At 42.6% G+C, this 21751-nt stretch overlaps 1 protein-coding gene across 2 annotated transcripts; it reads right to left on the reverse strand.

Moving 5' to 3' along the window:
* Nucleotides 1-3779: 3779 nt before the first annotated feature.
* On the reverse strand, nucleotides 3780-21477 carry serhl (serine hydrolase like). Of its 2 annotated transcripts, XM_062540376.1 has the most exons (14): nucleotides 21441-21477; nucleotides 20913-21129; nucleotides 20419-20510; nucleotides 19627-19770; nucleotides 18948-19061; nucleotides 16881-16922; nucleotides 15974-15993; nucleotides 8749-8823; nucleotides 8152-8264; nucleotides 6891-6970; nucleotides 6726-6760; nucleotides 6399-6475; nucleotides 5169-5244; nucleotides 3780-4736 (listed from the first exon to the last, which is right to left on the reverse strand). In XM_062540376.1, exons 3-14 carry the CDS (start codon nucleotides 20474-20476, stop codon nucleotides 4611-4613), a joined length of 960 nt encoding a protein of 319 aa, XP_062396360.1. In that variant the 5' UTR covers nucleotides 20477-20510; nucleotides 20913-21129; nucleotides 21441-21477; the 3' UTR covers nucleotides 3780-4610. The 2 variants fall into 2 exon arrangements, with proteins under 2 accessions (XP_062396360.1, XP_062396368.1); XM_062540384.1 differs by lacking the exon at nucleotides 21441-21477 and having other exon boundaries at nucleotides 20913-21233.
* Between the last annotated feature and the right edge of the window lie 274 nt (nucleotides 21478-21751).

Raw genomic sequence — 21751 nt, forward strand, 5'->3', positions numbered from 1 at the left:
ACGCCCCCTTTCTGGAGGTTCTGTCCTCCGACCATGCGTTCTCGAGCACTGCCTTCATCTCGCACTTGGTCAGCACCCGTCCCTCAGCCGGACCAGCGCCCAGCGCCACCACCATCGCCACCGCCAGCAGTCCCAGCATCTCTCACCTAGTGCCAACGTCTCAAGTGTCACTTAAATGCCTCGTCCGTTGATCTGCAGGTAGAGGGTAAAAGTCGTTGTGTGTGAGGAGCTGGGGCAGACGGACGGTGCTTTATACACAGTTGAGATGCAAGGAGTGCGTCATTTCTTTGTTTTGTTTTTGTATTACTCTATTGTGCAGTGTCTTTGTTGAAGTTGGGCACACTCCAATTGGTGTTGGGTAACAATTTAGAATTTGATTTCAGGTATGTGGTTTCCCCAGGATTAAGAACAGCTTCATAATGTCCACAGGGTTGTTTAAAAAGAAAGATCTCGGATATACACAGGAGAGGTGTTACAGTTTTTTCTTACTAGACGCAGTTGACGCAAGACTCCAAACTCTTTTGAATTAACTTGAACAAATAGGAACAGTCATCAGATATTGTTCCTTAGAGTAGGCCGGACCACAGATGACTAAGGCCCAATGTTCTGCTTAATCAGAGGCACAGCACTGTCTGGTGCTATGATTAAAACCTCTTATCTGGATACAGCTGCAAAAAGCGTTCAGCCATCCAGTTGTTTATGGCATCTATGCACTCTAGGTGCCTTGTGATTTTGGATGACTCATTTTGCCTGAGGGTAAAATTAAGCTGTCATTTGCATAAAAGTGATCAGAGATGTTAAAATTATGAATAATCTCACCCAGGGGCAACATGTGTAGAGTAAACAATATGGGGCCCAGCACTGAACCCTGTGGAACACCACAAGACAGGGGTAATGATGCAGGGTGGGAATCCCCAATAGAGACATCAACATTTCTATCTGTGAGATAGGATGCAAACCAGTCTAGGGCCTTCTGTTGCATCATATAAGCGTCAAAGCGAGTGACAAAAAGAAATTGGAAACAGGGCATCCCACAAAAGTTCATGTTGTACCGCGCTGCTCGCATCGCTCACAGTCAGGACACTCCAATTGAAAACAATGGAATTAAACAGATTTTATTGTTAATGTTCGCTCGCATCGTGTCCGGTTAGGGCATGGTGTCATACAGCTCCAAATTCACTTAAGTTGATTAGCTACAGCCTTTTCGAGAATTTTGGACAACAGTGGCAACTTTAAAATGGGGCGATAGTTCTTTAAAACTGTTGGGCCCAAATTAGGCGTTTTTAATTGTAGGTTGGATAGTGGCGTGTTTGAAGTAGGATGGGACACAGCCTGTGGCCAATAAAGACTTCACAATAGCCACTTTCGTTGTACCTGTGACAATGCAGGCATGCAAACTGGTCAGGGGTGAAAAAGGTGAGACTCTTCTCCGACCCCCAGACCACCCCCCCCCCCCCCCCCCCCCCCCCCGCGGAAAAAAAAAATGGAAAAAAATCTTCCAAAGTGTGAGGGACCCGCTTTCTTTTCTGATGATTTCATAGGCCTAATGGACACAGGGACACTTCACCGATTAGCATTAAGCTTTGTATCTTTAGAAAACTAGTCATGTTTTTGAATGGTCATGCTTTATTCCCTCAGTTTGCCTTGAGATGGGAGAAATACTGATTTCAATGTTGGACTTCCTGCTTTCAATGATGTAAAAATCATCATTTTACATCATTGAAAGCAGGAAGTCCTATTCATGGGTTTCACTGAAATCCGTATTTCTCCCATCTCAAGGCAAACTGAGGGAATGATGCATGACCATTCAAAAACATGACTGGTTTTCTAAAGATACAAAGCTTAATGCTAATCGGTGAAGTGTCCCTTTAAACTATAAGTCTGAATATTTGTTGGACCAAACCAGGTAATCAATAAACTTGCTTGAGACACACTATTTCAAACTAGGCCTAATATTATTATATAAAATAGGGTAGATAGGCTTTATTTTTTCAAATTGTTTTTAAATGTTTTAATATGCAGCCTAGGCTACTTGTGGTTTATATTGTGCTAGTGTTTAACCAACCAATAAAGTTATGTGAACTGTCTTCATATTACAGTACATGTTAAACTGTAGGCTACCTGTAGGCACAGACTAGGCTACTGATCAGGGTCCTGTAACTCGACAATCAAATGTAAATTTATGTTACGCATGGCTTACGAACTCGTAATGATCCGGGTGTAACTGAAACTTGTCGCAAGTCACACACACTCAAACGGTTACGTGCGTTACGTGTGGTCTGAAGCAGTCGCAACTTTTTTTGGCTACGTTACTATAGCGAATCATTTGAGTTGCATATCTTTTGCGTAGGCTTTGCGTAAGGTCTATGCGCAGTGTGCTTAAAGACAGCATTAGCATGTCAATCAACTACGTCTCCGGACAAAACAAACCAGACCAGTTTATGAGCATTTAATTCAAGAGTCACATTAGCCTTTGATATACTGATAAAGTCTGCCTATTTGCCTCACCTTTTGCCGATCTAGATGGTTCAAACTGCACGTATTCTTCATCAAAAGAACTCGTTATGTCTACATTTTTGTCTAATTTCGCTGACTTTCATAACATTAGAAGAAAACAACCTATGCCCGTTGCTTCACTCAGCGTCTTTTTCTAGAAGTTGAAAGTTTCAACTAGCCCACCTGTGAAATCCCTCGGCATCTCTCCTCCATCTGTCCAGAATCACTATTCCACCTGAGACGCATCTGCGCTCACAACAGGGATATTGGCGTGCGCGTTCTGTTCGTTGCGTCTTTGTCAACAATTAGCTTCCACTAATGTTTATTAAACGCATAAGGGCTACATTCACGCATCCCTTGCTGATCAGACACGTTTTAAATACGGCTCTGGAAACACCTCAAGATGCGTTAGCGTCTGCTCATGATTTTTAAACTCAGTTGTAAATTCAATTCACCTTGACCGCCCCCCCCCCCCCCTAAATATTTTCTCATCGGATCTGCACGAATCATGTAAGTCACCTATTTTTGATTCAAAACGGCGAATTTCGCCGAAAGGTGAGGAGTTTGCATGCCTGACAATGACAATTCAGACCTATTATATTATGACAAAGGTGGCAGTGGATCAACTGGGGAATTATTTATCGGAAACAGGCATTGTGTGTGCGCGAACAAGAGGTGACTTCTTTTATGGGTAATGTAACAAAACTCTCATGTTGACTGGATGAACTTCATGATGTACCCAAAGTTGGCAACATGACACGATTCGGCATTCTTTTGGCTTTGGGTGTTGCCATTTCTGAGGGAAAAACCAACACATAATCTGATGATAATACTCCTGTGCTCTGAAAATTGAGGTAAAACCGGTTTTGTTCCTTGCAGTCAGTACTTTCTTCTGTGACTAGAAGTATTTTTGGGCCATTTTTAGTATTAAAGCACTTTTGATAAAAGCATATTCTAAGTACTTTCACAAACTATATCTTGTATTTATTTACAATACACTATTCATTCACAAAGAAGATTGGTGTCCTTAAAGGTTGAATTTTTCCTCATTATTTTAGTAAAGGCATTAAGATCAATTTCCAAAAGATGTTTTTTTATTCCACTTTTCAGTCAACTTTAGCATGGGTGTGTACATTCTCACAACTGTGTCTTTTTCTATGTGACAAATGTGCGTGAATGTGTGTCTGTGTGTGGATCTGTGTGTGTGTGTGTGTGTGTGTGTGTGTGTGTCTGTGCTTGTGTGTGTGTAAAGTAGTAAAGAGTAAAGACTGTTGAAAGTGATCGACTTGATGGCAAGTTTTATTGATATGCAGTTAGAAACAACAGGAAAAAGGCACGGTTGGTTTGGCAGACTGACATGCACACATTCAGATATACTATGACTATGAAACATCAAACAGCCCCCCAACAACAGCTGAAAACGGCATTGATATACAAAATATTTTAACAATATTAAAACAAAAACTTAAATATGTTAGTGTTACAGTACACAGAAACGGTTCGTGTAACATCAATGAATGGAATTAATTTTCTCAAGGCTGTATTGTAGTTTTTGTTATGCATAAAAAATATAAACGATTTTAGATACAGTTACTTTTAAAAAAAGAGGCAGCTCCTCAATAACGGCATTCTATAAAATGTTTTTTTTTAATAGTTTGTTCCAGTCACCGTTATGCATATTACTGTATAATTGTCTGAAATTAAGAAGCTAAATACAAACAATGTATGAAACATGATAAGAAGCCTTCTCGTTGCCTCTTGAGAAGTACATCAGTGTGAGCTATTTTATTTAACTGACAAATAAATACATTTAAACTTTGATTAGTAGTGCACTGGAGTACACAGAAAGTTTCCAGTCTCACGATTAATCTGTGTGTGTGTGTGTGTGCGTCAGTGCTTAATTGCATGTCATCATGTCTAATGCTCCATTTGTTTGTAGGTGTAATATGGTGGTAGTGGTGTGGGTGTGTGCGTGTGTGTGTGTGTGTGTGCGCGCGTGTGTGTGTGTGTGTGTGTGTGTGTGTGTATGCGTGTGTGTGTGTGTGTGTGTGTGTGTGTGTGTGTGTGTGTGTGTGTCATTGAGTTTGTGTGTGTGTGTGTGTGTAATCTCAGTGTTATAACTTGGCAGTGCTGTCAGTGGCGGACAGCAGGAAGTCAGTGATGATGGACGCCACGACCTCCGGCTGGTTCATGTGGACGTGGTGATCCCCTGGAACGGTCATAACCTTCATGTTCTTACTCTGCAGCAGAGAACAACAGAGAAAGAAGGAGAGAGGGGGAGAAGGAGAGAAAGAAAAAGAGAGAGAGGGGGAGAGGAGAGAAAGAAAGAGAGACAGAGAGAAAGAGAAAGAGAAAGAGAAAGAGGGAGAGAGAGGGGTTACAACTATCTTACAGGGTTGTACCTTGTAAGTGTGCTTCATATGCCTTAGTTTATAGTTCTCATAGAGTGAGAAGGTGAGTGTGCACTCACCTCTGTGTAGTAGAAAGAGGATGATACTAAATAATTGAACAGTGTACAACTGAGAGACATTCACTTTCTCTTGAATATGAGATTACACACACACACACACACACACACACACACTTCTACTCTAAGCCATTTTTAAGTGAGAATATGAGACAGCTTTAGAATGTGTGGATGACTAGAGGGTTGTGTGTGTGTTGGTACTCACGTTCTGGTAGCCGTTCATGAGGCCCTCTGAGCAGCCCTCAGGCAGAGGAAAGAGTTTATTCAGACCTGCTTCAGCCCTGCAGGAGAGAGAGGGAGATAACAGAGAGAGAGAAGGATGGAGAGAAAACAGAGAGTGAGAGAGGAAGACTAGAGAATATTGGTATATTGCTATTTTCCCTAATGTAGTCTGACCAACTTTTTGAAATTGTTCACTGTTAAAGTAATCATTGTATTGTTTGTTTTTGTATGTCACTTTGGACTAAGGTGACTGCCAAATCCAATAACCGTAACCATTTCAATACCATACCAGTGACATATATATATATATATATATATATATACACACACACACCCATCCACACACCCACACACCCACACACACATACATATACATATACTACATATATAAATATATACTGTATATATATACTGTATATATATATATATATATATATATATATATATATATATATATATCACAATACTAATTGATAGAGGACACAGTGCAGATGGTTTCAGTACTGTATGACTGTACGGTTGTCCCCGAGGAAAAAGAGAAGCACTAGTGTCTCAGAAGAGGCAGAGAGAAACGACGTTAAGCCCTTCGTTAACTAAACCACCAGGAGCCCACAGACACTACAAATGACCCTGAAACCAACGATCAAAGGAGGACAGGAAACAGAAGTAAAGAAAGAAGAGAGAGAGTGGGTGAAAGAAGAGAGTGAGTGAAAGAAGAGAGAGTGGGTGAAAGAAGAGAGTGAGTGAGTGAAAGAAGAGAGAGTGAGTGAAATAAGAGAGAGACTGAGTGACAGAAGAGAGAGAGAGTGAGTGAAAGAAAGAAGAGAGAGTGACAGAAGAGTGAGTGAGTGAAAGAAGAGAGTGAGTAAGTGAAAGAAGAGAGTAAAAGAAGAGAGTGAGTGAGTGAGTGAAAGAAGAGAGAGTGGGTGAAAGAAGTGAGGGAGTGAGTGACAGAAGAGAGGAAGACAAGATGAGAGAAAGAGAAATGATGTAACAGAGAGAACAGAGGAGAAGAAAGATCCAACTGTTTTGAAGAGATTGTTTAGGAATACAAGAAAAGCAAAGAGAAAGACAGAGAAAAGAGAGGGAGAAAAATGTAGAGAAAAAGAGAGAGAAAATGTAGAGAAACAGAGAAAGAAAAAGACAGAGAAGGAGAGAAAAGGTAGAGAAAAGAGACAGAAAAAGAGAGAGAAAAATAGCGATCTCCTCTCACAATAAGACCAGCACACGGGCCTGGATCCTGGACTGCAGCTCTAAGCTCTGCTCCAGACTAATGCGGGTCACGTTTTTCTGAAACAAACAAACAAATGTCAGCAAAACAAAAGAAAATGCTGCTCCTCGGGTCACTTACAACATTTCAAAATCAGCTTTCTACATACACATTACACACTCCTAAGGAGGAAGGAAATCAATCCCTAGTCTTGGACAGTTAATGTCAATACAACGCCACACTCGAGCAGGTTTAGGAGCATCATACAGTATCTCTATGCATGCACTCTTATTAACACAACTGTCATTATGCCCAAGCACAGTCACTCACCAGGTTGATCCTCAAGTCCCTGGTGAACACGAACCCTACGAGGACAAAACGAGAGAAGGGGTACTGATGAGCAACAACCAGCAATCACCACGGCAACGACCACAACAAACAAGTAAGAATTGCAGGTGAGATATGGGGCGAGTCATAGGGGAGAGATAAGCATACCGCCTTCAACCTCTCTTGATCCCCTTTTCAGAAGATGCTGAGCTGACTGCTCTGTTAAGTGGGGGTTGGCTGCCATTAACCTAAGAGAGAGATAAGAGGGAAAGAGAGAGAGAAAGAGAGAGAGAGAGAAAGAGATGGGGTCAAGGGGGCAAAACTGAAAACAAAATAGTTTTAAAAAAAAGAATATCGTAATACCATCATTGCTGTATACCATACTGTCAAAAAAGTTCTAACACTACTTTAGAAAATCATGAAGCTTGAAGTTAGCCAAGCCTTATTGTAAGCTTTTTCGCTAGCTCCATGTATCTAAAAGCTTAGAAACTACATTGAGATCTTGCCATACAGTAATTTCCTGTGTGTAAGCCACAATATGTATACTGTAAGCCTCAGGACAGTGTTTTATGCAAGTTAAAAGAAACAAAACCATATTAATTTCCCCCATGTAGCTGTATAAGCCGCAGCGAATAGTCTATTACGATAGTCATGACTTGAATTTAAGCCTGTCTAATTTCAACTCGAATGAAATATAAAATGAAAACCACATAACTGCCTCAGTTACTACCTCAGCGTTCCATTCGCGTCGTGTATGCTGCAGCAGTTAATAATCATACTACATTGGAAGTAGCTACACCAGACGCGACAGTGGCGCGTACATTCGGAAAAAAAATAGACCTGTCTTCTAAAATGGATTTTACGCATCGCGAACTGACCGCTTCAGTTACGCGCCTGGTGTAGCTCCCCTGTTAAACATGGCGTCCATTATTTCAGTTACATTATGACTCTCAATGTATACAGCACTGAGCAGGCATGCCAACCCACTCCAGTCCAGACAGAAGCAATCAATCATCTCCAGGCATCTCTAATGATTTACAGGGATCACAAGAGCGAGTGAGCGAGCGCCCGGTCACTTCTGCATTGGCCTTCTAGTGGGATAACTCTCGGAGAGAGAAGAGTAAGAGAGTGTGTGAGAGAAGAGTGAGTGAGAGAAGAGTGAGAGAGAAGAGAGAAAAGAGTGAGAAGAGAGAAAAGAGTGAGTGAGAGAAAAGAGTGAGTGAGAGAAGAGTGAAAAAGTGAGTTAGAGAAGAGTGAGAGAAGAGTGAGTGTGTGGTCACCTCTGCATGGAGTTGTGGTGGGTGTAGTGAGTGAGTGAGTGAGTGTGTGTGTGTGTGTGTGTGTGTGTGTGTGTGTGTGTGTGTGTGTGTGTGTGTGTGTGTGTGTGTGTGTGTGTGTGTGTGTGTGTGTGTGTTGAGTGTGTGGTCACCTCTGCATGGCGTTCTGGTGGGTGTAGATCTTCTCCTTCTTCCCCTCTCTCTCCCTCTTCTCCACCTGCAGCATCTCCTCCATGCCCTGCTTCAGGATACCAGGCAGCTCCTTCTGTGGGTCAGGAAGGGAGGATGACCAGAGGAGGGAGGGATGGGAAGAAAGAGAGAGAGAGAAAGAGAGAGAGGGGGGGTAGAGAGAGAGAGAGAGAGAGAGAGAGAGAGAGAGGGAGGATGGGAAGAAAGAGACAGAAAGAGAGAGAGGGAGGATGACAAGAGAAGGGAGGGATGGGAAGAAAGAGAGAGAGAGAGAGAGAGAGAGAGAGAGGATGACAAGAGGAGGGAGGAGGGATGGTAGGCGGAAAACACATTGGATGAATGAAGTAGTTGTGGTCATTTGTTTTTCTACTACTGACACAAACATTAAAGACCTAAGTAAGACCTGGTAAACATTTTTTGTATCTGGCACTCTCACTGAGACGAGTCTGTTAAGAGGGGGTAATGTGTGTGTGTGTGTGTGTGTGTGTGTGTGTGTGTGTGTGTGTGTGTGTGTGTGTGTGTGTGTGTGTGTGTGTGTGTGTGTGTGTGTGTGTGTGTACCGTGACAGTGGGGTAGAATCCATAGGAGTCCAGCAGCACCAGAGCCTCCACCATATCAGGGAACGCTGCACTGAACTGCACATAAGACAAACAAACAAACACAAGAGTATCAGAACAGGCTGAACTGCCAACAAACAACAACAACACAACAACAACAGCAGCAGCAAACATATGCGTGTCATAATAACAACAAAACAGAGAGCCCAGGCAAAACAACTACGTACGGGATAATGGACGACACGCCGTGCGGTTATTCAAAGTTAATGCACGTTCTAGACGGTGATACGGCCCGACGCGAAGCGGAGGGACGTTCCGTCTAGAAAAGTGCATTAACTTTGAATAACCGCACGGCGTGAAGTCCATTATCCCGCTTATTCCACTGTTGCCACTTGCGTTGTGTTCGTTTCCGGTGCTAATTTAAATGTTTTAATCGCTAGAACGGTTTTGTTTGTAGAACTACTTTTCCCAGACACATTTCAACTAATTTCTCAAACTGCGGTTACTAGTTCTAAATGGATGGTTGCTATGGCCAAAAGCCAGTCGTTAGTTCTAATCTCCCGTTGTCAAGCTGGCATATCCCAAGATTCTGATGAACGTTAACTTTGAAAGATTGCTATTTTTCTTAGCATACTGCCACCTAACTAGCTAAATGACACCTCTGTAATATGCTAAACGTTACTATGATCTGAACGTCTGTATTTTACAGCTTGTATGTAACGTGACAGTGCATTTAAACTTCTCAACGAGTTTGGCGAATTAATATTCAAGTGTAATACGGCCAACAAATTGGAACTACTTCATAGCCGTGCGTATATCTAAAGTTAATGCACACCCTTATAGAACGCAGGACAATGGGGAACTCAACCGAGCAGTGGAATAACATATAGTCTAGATGGAAACAGGGGTCCACGCGCACCCCCCGGCTTTTTTTATGCCACCTGATTTTTTAGAATCCTTAAAGTGTCTATTTTCAGAATCTGCCAGGTACCAAGCAGAAATAATGTCCCAAAGGCTTCATTTTTAACCCTTTGTTGCACCCGACCGGAACCCGAAAAACCAAATAATTATATAGAAAGAGGCATAACATTTGAAGTAAACAACATACAGAGACAAATGAACACATTTTTTCATACATTTCTAACCCCAGGAATTGAATGAAATGGTTATTTTTCACATTTGACAAAATATTGACCCTATTTCTGGACAAAAATGGCAAAAAATAGCCAAAAATGTGTAACAGATCAACTATTGTTTCGTTTTCTCAAGCACATAGGGTGTTTTTTTTTTCACTACCATATATTTTTTGAAAGGTCTGGATGTGTAGAATATGAATCTGAATGTTAATATTGAACATTTTGGGTTGCACTACTTGTTTTAGCCCTGAGAATAGGGAAACTCTGAAAAACCGATTTTAAGCAATTTTAGCAGAGATTATCCTAGTCAATTAAAACAGCTTTTAGATGACATATTATGGACTCAAACTTCACATATGAAGACATAAGCCAAATATCTACCATGCTGCACATTGGTAGGTGTCTAAAATAACATAGGACGGGCCTTATATTGCTATAATGAGCCCATTTCATGTATAGGCCACGACCTAGATATGCCAATTATGCACCCCCAGCCCCTTCTCCTAATAAAATCATGTTTTGTTTTTTTTAAGGTCTCAGCCTATAGAAGATGAATCTAAATGTTAAAATTGAAAATTTTGGTTGCACTAGCTGTTTTAGCCCTGAGAATAGAGAACCCCTAAAAAAGCGATTTTAAGCGATTTTAACAGAAATTATCCTAGTCAATCAAAGCTGCTTTTAGATGACCCATTACACACTCAAACTTCACATATGATGACTTGGGTCACCCTATATTGCTTTCTGATAAGTGACTAAAATGACTATTGTTGAAGTGTAACTAGGGCTTTCAAAATGGGCGAAATTTTCTGAAATTTGGAAGGGCGTGCAGCACTGCTGCAGCCAATCAACCATGGTGATTTCATGTCAATCTGGGAATGAGTGCTGCAGACATGGCTTATCACAGGTAGGCTAATCAGGGCAGCAGGTGTTGGGGCGTTTCATTCCTAATTTGTAACGACCCGGTGACGTAGACTCACCAGAGAAGTGCAGGACTACGTCAGCATAGCATTTTGGACCAAAATGCCATGGAATGTTTCAACCTGTAGAGGGCGCGGAGAGCTATATCTCCAATACAAAATTATACGAAATGTTAGCCTGGGTGTTCCCATACTGCCTTTCGCGCAATTTCATTCACGCTGCTAAGGCAGTCTGGAAACTACCACCCTAATTTTTGCCTGAGATAGGGGACCAATCACAGAACAGGGGAGACAGCAAGACGATGGTGAGCTATGCACAGACGCATTTGATAGACATCCGTGTCGCCCAATGAACGGATCTGGGCATTTTTTTCAAATACGAGAAAATGAACGTTTGGTTGCCAGACCACGTCTCATTTGAGAAGTGGTAGGCGCTAGCCAGGCTAACGAAATGTTACTTTTCTCGGGAAATACGATTTTTGACAATATTAACCCTGGTAGTGCAGTTAACCACTTATGAATAATTTCAATCAATCAACAGCTCAAAAAACATATTTTAGGGCGCAGTTACACTTTAAGGCCTTGGGCCCTATTTTCATTATGCAAAACCTGGCAGAAAGCGTATAATCATCACAACGCAAAGCTTATTCCTATGTAGTCGCAAGTTTTTCGCCATGCTTCTCTTTTATTGAGCAACGTACCAAGGGGTGTGGCAATTAACGACCTAAGGATCTGGCGCATTATCTAAAAATCGCTATACCCGCATTCAAGGAAGTTAACACTTGACAATGGAAAGTGGCCAGACTCTCTGTACTTTATGAAATATGTATGAGAGTTTGGTAGAACCAGGCAAAATGTGAACTGGACAGCCTACTAGACAGCTTTTCGCAAGTGACTGTGAAATGTCTTAATACAGCCCCTTATGTTAATTAATGAGCCCATTTCCAAACAGCATGCACACAGACGCTCCACGCAATAGCATAGCGCTAAACGAATCATCATCTTTTTCTTTTTCAAGTAGCAGGATGCTAAACGGTCGCAACTTCTGGTCACAGGTCAGTCATCATTATGTTAAGCCCACCTACCGACTCCATACACGATGTGATTGGCCCGGCCGTCGTTGAAATTGGCCTGCTTCCAAGTCAACGGAGAGTTGCTAGACTACCCCGGCAGCAAATTAGGGGCGTTTAGATTTCTAGGCTAATATTCAGCATGCTCATAGACAAACAATAACTACACTGAACAAAATTACAAATTTTAAACTTTTGTTTTTTCCCCCCGATTTATCATGAGCTGAACTCAAAGATATAAGACTTCATATACACAAAAGGCCTATTTCTCCCAAATATTGTTCACAAATCTGTCTAAATCTGTGTTATCACTTCTCCTTTGCCAATATAATCCATCCACCTCATATCAAGATGCTGATTAGACAGCACGATTATTGCACAGGTGTGCCTTAGGCTGGCTGGAATTTTGGTCAGATCCTTGCAACATGGAGCCATGCATTATCACGCTGAAACATGAGGTGATGGTCGTGGATGAATGGCACAGCAATGGGCCTCAGGGTCTCGTCATGGTATCTCTGTGCATTCAAAATGCCATCAATAAAATGCCCCTGTGTTCGTTGTCCATAACACATGCCTGCCCATACCATAACCCCTCCACCACCATGGGTCTCTCGATCCACAAAGTTGATATCAGCAAACCACTCAGCCACACAACACCATACACAATGTCTGCCATCTGCCCTGTACAGTGAAACTCGGGATTCATCCATGAAGAGAACACATCTTCAAAGTGCTAGACGCCTTTGAATGTGAGCATTTGCCCACTCAAGTCAGTTACCATGACAAGGTCGAGACCCCGATGAAGACGACGAGCATGCAGATGTGCTTCCCGGAGACGGCTTCTGACAGTTTGTGCAGAGATTATTTGGTTATGCAAACCAATTGTTGCAGCAGCTGTTTGGGTGGCGGGTCTCAGATGATCTTGGAGGTGAAGATGCTGGATGTGGAGGTCCTGGGCTGGTGTGGTTACACATAATCTGCTGTTGTGAGGCCGTTTGGATGCACTGCCAAATTCTCTGAAACGCCTTTGGAGATGGCTTATGGTAGAGAAATGAACATTCCTGCAGTCAGAGGGAGCAGCCAATTGTATGCTCCCTAGAAACATGCAACATCTGTGGCATTGTGCTGTGTGATGGAACTGCACATTTTAGATTGGTCTTTTATTGTGGCCAGCCTAAGTTACACCTGTGCAATAATCATGTTGTCTATTCAGCATCTTAAAGGTAGGGTATGGGATTCGCTTTTTTGGCCATTTTTGCAAAATCACTTGAAATCCTATTCCTAACCTACTTACAGCCACTGAGTTTGAAGCACTGAAATGGAAATTAAACACGTCAATCATATGTGGAACGGGCAGGGCTTGAAAAACTCCAGCTAATTATTCTCTTTACCCTCCAGCATCATTTCACAGCTCGTTCGTCAATCTAACGGTCGCGTGACCCTTTCGTGCACATCCTCAAAGCTTGTGAGCAAGTGCTAAAACGAAACCAACTAGCCTACTGCACATCCCCTATGTCTGCCCTTGTTGTATGTGTCACTTCATTTCTATACAAACTAAGACGGCGGATTCGTACAGAAACGCAAGCACCCACGCAATAAATAAGCTATGTACCTATGTAGCTATGTTCTGTTCAAATATGCACACTTATGGATACTGAAAAATGTAAGGTTCATTTATCAAATGTTATTGTGGTGTACTAAATGAAACAAACGAAAGGGGCAGTAGCCTAATTGGTGCTTTTACGGTAATGTATAAAATCATCTGCCTTCGGGGATTTGTGGAACTATTACCTACCACAACCCTTTGGAGGTGAATAAAGAATGTAGAACTAGCTAGCTAAGTACCCAACCTGCTTGGGGAGGAAGCTGATGTGAGCGACTGTATGGAGACTAGAGCTTGTATAGTGCTGACGCCAGCTTTTCATTTTATACAGCTCTACCCTTGTCAAGAGTGCCTGGTTCGCTCTCGTGCATTTGAATTCTCGCTCGTGCATGAATGCGCATCCATGTTCTCCGAATGGGTGGAGTTAGGGTAAAAAGGGTAGGACTATTTGAGTTGAGTATTTTCAAAATCTGCCGGCCGTTTCGCGAATCCCATACCCAACCTTTAATAGGCCACACCTGTGAGGTAGATGGATTATACTGGCAAAGGAGAAGTGCTCCCTAACACAGATTTATGAACAATATTTGAGAGAAATAGGCCTTTTATGTACAGTATGTCAAGTCTTACCTCTTTGAACTAGTCAACTCATGATAAATGGAGGGCAAAAACAAAAGTGTTTTAAGCGATTATAATTTTGGCCAGTGTAGTTATTGTGTTTCTATGTGCATGTATATAGTTCTTGTGCATGTGCGTGTGTGTGTGTGTGTGTGTGTGTGTGTGTGTGTGTGTGTGTGTGTGTGTGTGTGTGTGTGTGTGTGTGTGTGTGTGCATGCTGTAGCGTTCTTTTCCATACCGTAAGTATACAGTATAGCTATTGTGCGTTTTTCTGTCCTCCATAAGAAAAAATGGCAGCGTTTTTCCCAGGTTACTTCCGTGTTATGGGAGTTTTGAAACTATTAACAGCCAATCTCTTGGTCAGTAGTCAATGAGTTAATTGATTACAGCCTTCAGCATCCAGAAGTACATCCCACCCTCCTGCGTTTTGATTGACTAGGATAATTTCTGTTAAAATCGCTTAAAATCGCTTTTTTAGGGGTTCTCTATTCTCAGGGCTAAAACAGTTAGTGCAACCAAAATTTTCAATTTTAACATTTAGATTCATCTTCTATAGGCTGAGACCTTAAAAAAACCAAAACATGATTTTATTAGGAGAAGGGGCTGGGGGTGCATAATTGGCATATCTAGGTCGTGGCCTATACATGAAATGGGCTCATTATAGCAATATAAGGCCCGTCCTATGTTATTTTAGACACCTACCAATGTGCAGCATGGTATATATTTGGCTTATGTCTTCATATGTGAAGTTTGAGTCCATAATATGTCATCTAAAAGCTGTTTTAATTGACTAGGATAATCTCTGCTAAAATTGCTTAAAATCGGTTTTTCAGAGTTTCCCTATTCTCAGGGCTAAAACAAGTAGTGCAACCCAAAATATTCAATATTAACATTCAGATTCATATTCTACACATCCAGACCTTTCAAAAAATATATGGTAGTGAAAAAAAAACACCCTATGTGCTTGAGAAAACGAAACAATAGTTGATCTGTTACACATTTTTGGCTATTTTTTGCCATTTTTGTCCAGAAATAGGGTCAATATTTTGTCAAATGTGAAAAATAACCATTTCATTCAATTCCTGGGGTTAGAAATGTATGAAAAAATGTGTTCATTTGTCTCTGTATGTTGTTTACTTCAAATGTTATGCCTCTTTCTATATAATTATTCGGTTTTTCGGGTTCCGGTCGGGTGCAACAAAGGGTTAAAAATGAAGCCTTTGGGACATTATTTCAGCTTGGTACCTGGCAGATTCTGAAAATAGACACTTTAAGGATTCTAAAAAATCAGGTGGCATAAAAAAAGCCGGGGGGTGCGCGTGGACCCCTGTTTCCATCTAGACTAATACGATGATCAACACCGGCTGGCTACATTGTTCACAGACAACAACCACACTGATTCAGACACCCCCAACTGAAGCCAACATGCCCCCCCCCCCCCTCTCTATTGCCATTCTCAGTCAGTATGCTTCACATCTGCATGGTGAGCCACAAGGACATGACGAGAGATAAAGCAGCTGTTACGACCCTGTGCCCTCCTCAGGCCATCCCATGTCAGTGCACGGGCGGGGGTTGGACCTTAGGGGGTTAATTGTTAATTGGGAGCACCTGTAACCAGGTGCTACTACTGTATAATGTCCTCTCTTTTCCATTAGGCACTTTTCCTCTTTCATGCAGGCACCTATTTTGATCTTCACACACGCACGTCACTCCCATTCATTTTCCCCTAGACACGTTCTAGTTGGTAACGTTGTTTAGTTTAATTCAATAAACTGTTATTTACTTTGAAGCTTGTTGTCCGTGTCCCTCTTTATGTTGCGGTCTGTAACGAGCCGGCCGTAACACAGCTTAAATATACAGTATAAGTGACTGATATTCCATGCTTACCATTCCTGATACATTGCCACCTGTAAGAGCAAACAAAGACACTTGGATTACTGGGCTGGGATCATACTGTTATAGCATGTTGATTACGGAAATACATCCAGTTTTATTGTAAAAAAATCACATCTGGTTTTACATTTGCAAACACATGTGGCATATGGGGATCAATTAATCAATCAGTCACAAGAGGGGCCATACACAGCAAACATACACTACGGACCTCACACACACACACACACACACACACACACACACACACACACACACACACACACACACACACACACACACACACACACACACACACACACACACACACACACACACACCCTTGCTGAGGCAATACTGTAGTAAATAAACACTAAGAATATCTGAGCTGAGGCAATACTGTAGCCACTGTAATGTAGCCCTTCAGCCCCTCAACTTTCACCTACTGGTCATCACATCAGGCTTGACATTGGTGACCTTCGACCTCTCCTCAGGTGTTTATGAACACACGTGGGGCCCCGTGTGCCGTGTGCTGTAAGAGTTGGAGCTGCCTCCTCTACATGATATTTATATGAGTATATAACATACACACACACACAATATGATATGAATATATAAGAATATACTGCACATGGTGGGTATGTACACAGCACAATGCTATGTCAGCAGCACGTATACGTGTAGGCTATGGCCTGTTTTGAAGAAGATAGCCTTAGATTGGTGTGTACGTCTTTGCATGAAGACAAACTCTTTGTGACTTAAAAACTGTTAAAACCATTCAATAAAAGATTTTTCCATCACAAGACAAGACCACTACTTCACACCACCAGAAATACGAGAAATAATAATATAAATATGAAATAAAATTAAATTTAAATAAATAAGATAAATAGAGAACTAAGATCTGCAGACACTCACTCACCCATGCTGTGTGCCAGTATGGAGAACCGCGTCCAGTGGAGAGCTGAGGAGGCATGGACCACACATTAGACTGCACTGCAGCGGTTATAGCACTAGCATGGACCACACATTAGCCTGCACTGCAGCGGTTATAGCACTAGCATGGACCACACATTAGCCTGCACTGCAGAGGTTAGCGCTAGCATGGACCACACGTTAGACTGCACTGCAGAGGTTAGCACTAGCATGGACCACACATTAGCCTGCACTGCAGAGGTTAGCGCTAGCATGGACCACACGTTAGACTGCACTGCAGAGGTTAGCACTAGCATGGACCACACATTAGACTGCACTGCAGAGGTTATAGCACTAGCATGGACCACACGTTAGACTGCACTGCAGAGGTTAGCACTAGCATGGACCACACGTTAGACTGCACTGCAGCGGTTATAGCACTAGCATGGACCACACATTAGCCTGCACTGCAGAGGTTAGCGCTAGCATGGACCACACGTTAGACTGCACTGCAGAGGTTAGCACTAGCATGGACCACACATTAGCCTGCACTGCAGAGGTTAGCGCTAGCATGGACCACACGTTAGACTGCACTGCAGAGGTTAGCACTAGCATGGACCACACATTAGACTGCACTGCAGAGGTTATAGCACTAGCATGGACCACACGTTAGACTGCACTGCAGAGGTTAGCACTAGCATGGACCACACGTTAGACTGCACTGCAGAGGTTAGCACTAGCATGGACCACACGTTAGACTGCACTGCAGAGGTTAGCACTAGCATGGACCACACATTAGACTGCACTGCAGAGGTTAGCACTAGCATGGACCACACGTTAGACTGCACTGCAGAGGTTAGCACTAGCATGGACCACACATTAGACTGCACTGCAGAGGTTATAGCACTAGCATGGACCACACGTTAGACTGCACTGCAGAGGTTATAGCACTAGCATGGACCACACATTAGACTGCACTGCAGAGGTTAGCACTAGCATGGACCACACGTTAGACTGCACTGCAGAGGTTAGCACTAGCATGGACCACACGTTAGACTGCACTGCAGAGGTTAGCACTAGCATGGACCACACATTAGACTGCACTGCAGAGGTTAGCACTAGCATGGACCACACATTAGACTGCACTGCAGAGGTTAGCACTAGCATGGACCACACATTAGACTGCACTGCAGAGGTTATAGCACTAGCATGGACCACACGTTAGACTGCACTGCAGAGGTTATAGCACTAGCATGGACCACACATTAGACTGCACTGCAGAGGTTAGCGCTAGCATGGACCACACATTAGACTGCACTGCAGAGGTTATAGCACTAGCATGGACCACACATTAGACTGCACTGCAGAGGTTAGCACTAGCATGGACCACACATTAGACTGCACTGCAGAAGTTAGCACCACACATTAGACATGGGCAGCCGTGGTGAACTGGTTAGGGCTTCGGGCTTCTAATCGGAGGGTTGCCGGTTCAATCCCCGACCAGTCCACCACGGCTGAAGTGCCCTTGAGCAAGGCACCTAACCCCTCACTGCTCCCCGAGCGCCGCTGGTTGGGCAGCCAGCTCACTGCTCTGGGTTAGTGTGTGATTCACCTCACTGTGTGTGTGCTGTGTGTGTTCACTAATTTGGTTAAATTGAGTTAAATGCAGATAAATACATTTCCTTCACGACTGCACTGCAGAGGTTAGCACCAGCCACCAGCCAAATGTGTTAACAATAATGAAGAGGCTTATAGACCTCAGACACAAAGTAACAATTTAATATTGAGTGGCTGGTGAATTTTGCCAAAAACAATCCACTCCTGCTATACTGGCTTGTTTTTGTGTCACTCACAGTCAACTCATTTAGACCTATTGTTCATCAAGAACCTCAACCTACTAAACAAAACCCTTTTATCAGGCACCAATTTTTCATTAAATGAAAGGGTGTGTGACCTTTCTCTCTCTCTCTCTGTGTGTGTGTGTGTGTGTGTGTGTGTGTGTGTGTGTGTGTGTGCGTGCGTGCATGCGTGCGTGTGTGTGTGTGTGTTGGATGTAGTAGTAGCGACTCTGCACCTTCGACCACTCTCCGGACGTCGGCCACATACGCGGGGAAGGTGTAGAAGACTCCAGGGGGCCGGTGGGAGGAGAGGCCGTGGCCCGCCATGTCCAGAGCCACACACCTCCACTCTTCACAGGGGAGAGAGGGAGGGAGGGAGGGAGGGAGAGAGAGAGAGGAAGAGAGAGAGGGAGAAAGAGAAGGAGAGAGAGGGGAGAGAGAGAGATAGAAAGAGTAAGAGAGGAGAGAGAGAGGGAGAGAGAGAAAGAGAAGGAGAGGGAGAGAGAGAAAAATTCATTAACATTACTATTATTGAAAATCATATGTTATTACGATCATTAACATACTGCTGTTTATTTTACTGTTTTTAATGCTTTGGCAGTATTGCACAATGCACAGTCAAGCCAGTAAAGCTCAATGAATTGAAATGAATTGAACTGAATTGAATTGAGAGAGAAAGAGAGAGAGAGATAGTAATCAAGGATCTTCACACACAGTCTAGAGGTGCCTCTCATGCAGCGTTTATACGTCCTCCCTCGCTCCTCGGGCCTCGATCCTCACTGATCTACATAAAGAATGATGGGGGGGAAACAATGGGATAGTCTATCCAGTGTTAGTTATAGATCAGTGGGAACGCCCCTCGAGGGTCGAGCATCGAGGATCGAGGAGGCATGTTGAGAGGCACCCATAGTCTACCTTGCGGTAACAGTGGGATCAGGGTGTTGAAGGAACCAGAGTTGTCTGCCCAGCCGTGCAGGCATAAGACTGGACGCCCCTCCTCAGGACCCCAGACTTGCCCTCTCAGCTCCCCCCAAGGCACTGGTAACCGCAACTCTGTGGCTGTTGGAATAGGACAGGTAGAGAACATTTTAATAACCATATGAAGGTATATAGTTATGACTATAATTTTAATAACCATATAACGATATAGTTATAATTATCACGTAAGGTTGATATATGAAAACCTAGAGGAGGAGGAGGAGAACATGCCAATGCTAGAGAAGAGAACCCTATGATATACAGTAGTCTGCAATTAATTCCTTCACAATTAGGTTATTCACGGGTTTGCAACCCTTGCAAAGATGCAAACCCTTTGCAATCTGATTCAGAGTGTCTGTGCAGAACCTTTGATACAGTAGCCTACATGTGTGTAGGCTTGTATTTTCCTATCTTTTCAAGGAACTGGCCCAAACTATTTTTGAACGACGTAGGAAGTTAAACTTTCCATTATCATAACAATTTACCTGCGCCAATAAATACCCGGTTGCATAGGTTCTGATTGGATGATCATGATCATTTGCCCACCACTGATGATTAAAGTATGCCTACTCCAGATAAAATATTATCCAATTTCAATCGAAAAACAATGCTGAGGAACACTGTCAGGAAACAAACGCTTGTCTGTGTATCCCCATCCCGTTAGTTTCAGAAGTAGGCTCTCCAACAGAACAAATTCACCTGTTATGTTAAAGAATGACGTTATCTTACCTGTACGTTTCATTGTAGCTGTGGCAAACTGTCTGGCACCATTCAAAGCATGGATCATTGTGAAACAGCTCGTCGGCTTCAGTATTCACCAACTAACGTTGAGAGCAAAAGAGGAAGTTAACGTCAGCTACTGTGTAGCCTGGGTAAACCGGGGTAAACGCAGATTAACCTGTTAGCAAATTTGATTAAAATTCAAATTTGCCTAGGTTTGTCTGAGTTGACTACTGGATATTTCATCGTTGGACAACAACTTACCCTATGGTAAACAAAAACAGTGTTTGATTGACACTACAACTTAAGTGACAAAACGTATGCTTAGAGATAATAACCATGCATAACTATGCATATCCCAATATTTCAACACATATCGACGAGGGGTTGTAAACCATTCGGAAACTTCACCAGCTCACAAGGTTGACACCGGTCAGTCAGTTCACTGTCATTGCTACGTAGCTAAGTTAGCTAGCTCTTTGAGAAGTTAGGTTACCAATTACCTTGATGAGACGGCATGGATTGAAGTAGCAAACAACAAATGATTCGGAGAACAAGATCCTTGTCAAACTAGCAGCAGGTTCGCAATTTGGAAAAAGGCAAGTAACTGATGGAATCCTCAGATTTTCAGAGATGCAGCAGGCTACGAAATTGACAGGAGAAGCACGTTCCCTGTGCTCCTTCCCTGTGCGCAACAAACTCGCGCAACTGTATTCAGCTCTGAAATCAGCCACATGAAAAACAATTAACAAAACACTGATGAACTAAAGAGAACTTTGACATTTTGAGAGAATTTAACTTCATCTGTAATACTGGCGTTACAATAATGACTTATGCCAATTATAACACCTCTATATTGAGAACAGTCCGCACAGCTATGAATGTGTTGAACATGCCACAGCAAATTCTCCAAACTTTGTCAAATTAAATGTCTTCAATCTTGGTGAGACACTTGAAATAATATTCCACGGATGGAAATGTGAATTCACACACACATGAGAGGAACACCATGATTATTCATATAGGCCTACCCTTGACTGTCGTTGAGAATACTCAATGAGAATATGTCAATGATTTTAATATTTGTTTCAATTAATCGCATGTCAAAATAAAAGACCAAAATACATCAACAAGACTACTTCAGTTAACCACGCGAGGGCGCTCAAATACAACACATTTCAGTTCTGTCTACTGTCACGGTTTACTTGAACCTGAACCATTTAAAATGCACTGGATTTTAACACAGTGCATGGTAAATTAGGAGAACCCTTTTAGTCAAATTAAATAGATGTCTGATTCATCTTGGACGCAGACATAAATGCATTATACCTGAGCAGCAACA

This window comes from Sardina pilchardus, chromosome 1 (genome assembly GCF_963854185.1).
Source record: "Sardina pilchardus chromosome 1, fSarPil1.1, whole genome shotgun sequence".
NCBI classification, from domain to species: domain Eukaryota; kingdom Metazoa; phylum Chordata; class Actinopteri; order Clupeiformes; family Clupeidae; genus Sardina; species Sardina pilchardus.

Excerpts from the sequence above, each read along its gene's own strand:
- serhl (XM_062540376.1), bottom strand. The coding sequence starts at position 20,476 with ATGATCCATGCTTTGAATGGTGCCAGACAGTTTGCCACAGCTACAATG. Across the intron at positions 6,971-8,151 it reads CACCAGAACGCCATGCAGAG|GTTAATGGCAGCCAACCCCC; the intron begins GTGACCACACAC and ends TCTCTCTCTTAG. Across the intron at positions 5,245-6,398 it reads GCCCGTGTGCTGGTCTTATT|GGCTGAAGCAGGTCTGAATA; the intron begins GTGAGAGGAGAT and ends TCTCTCCTGCAG.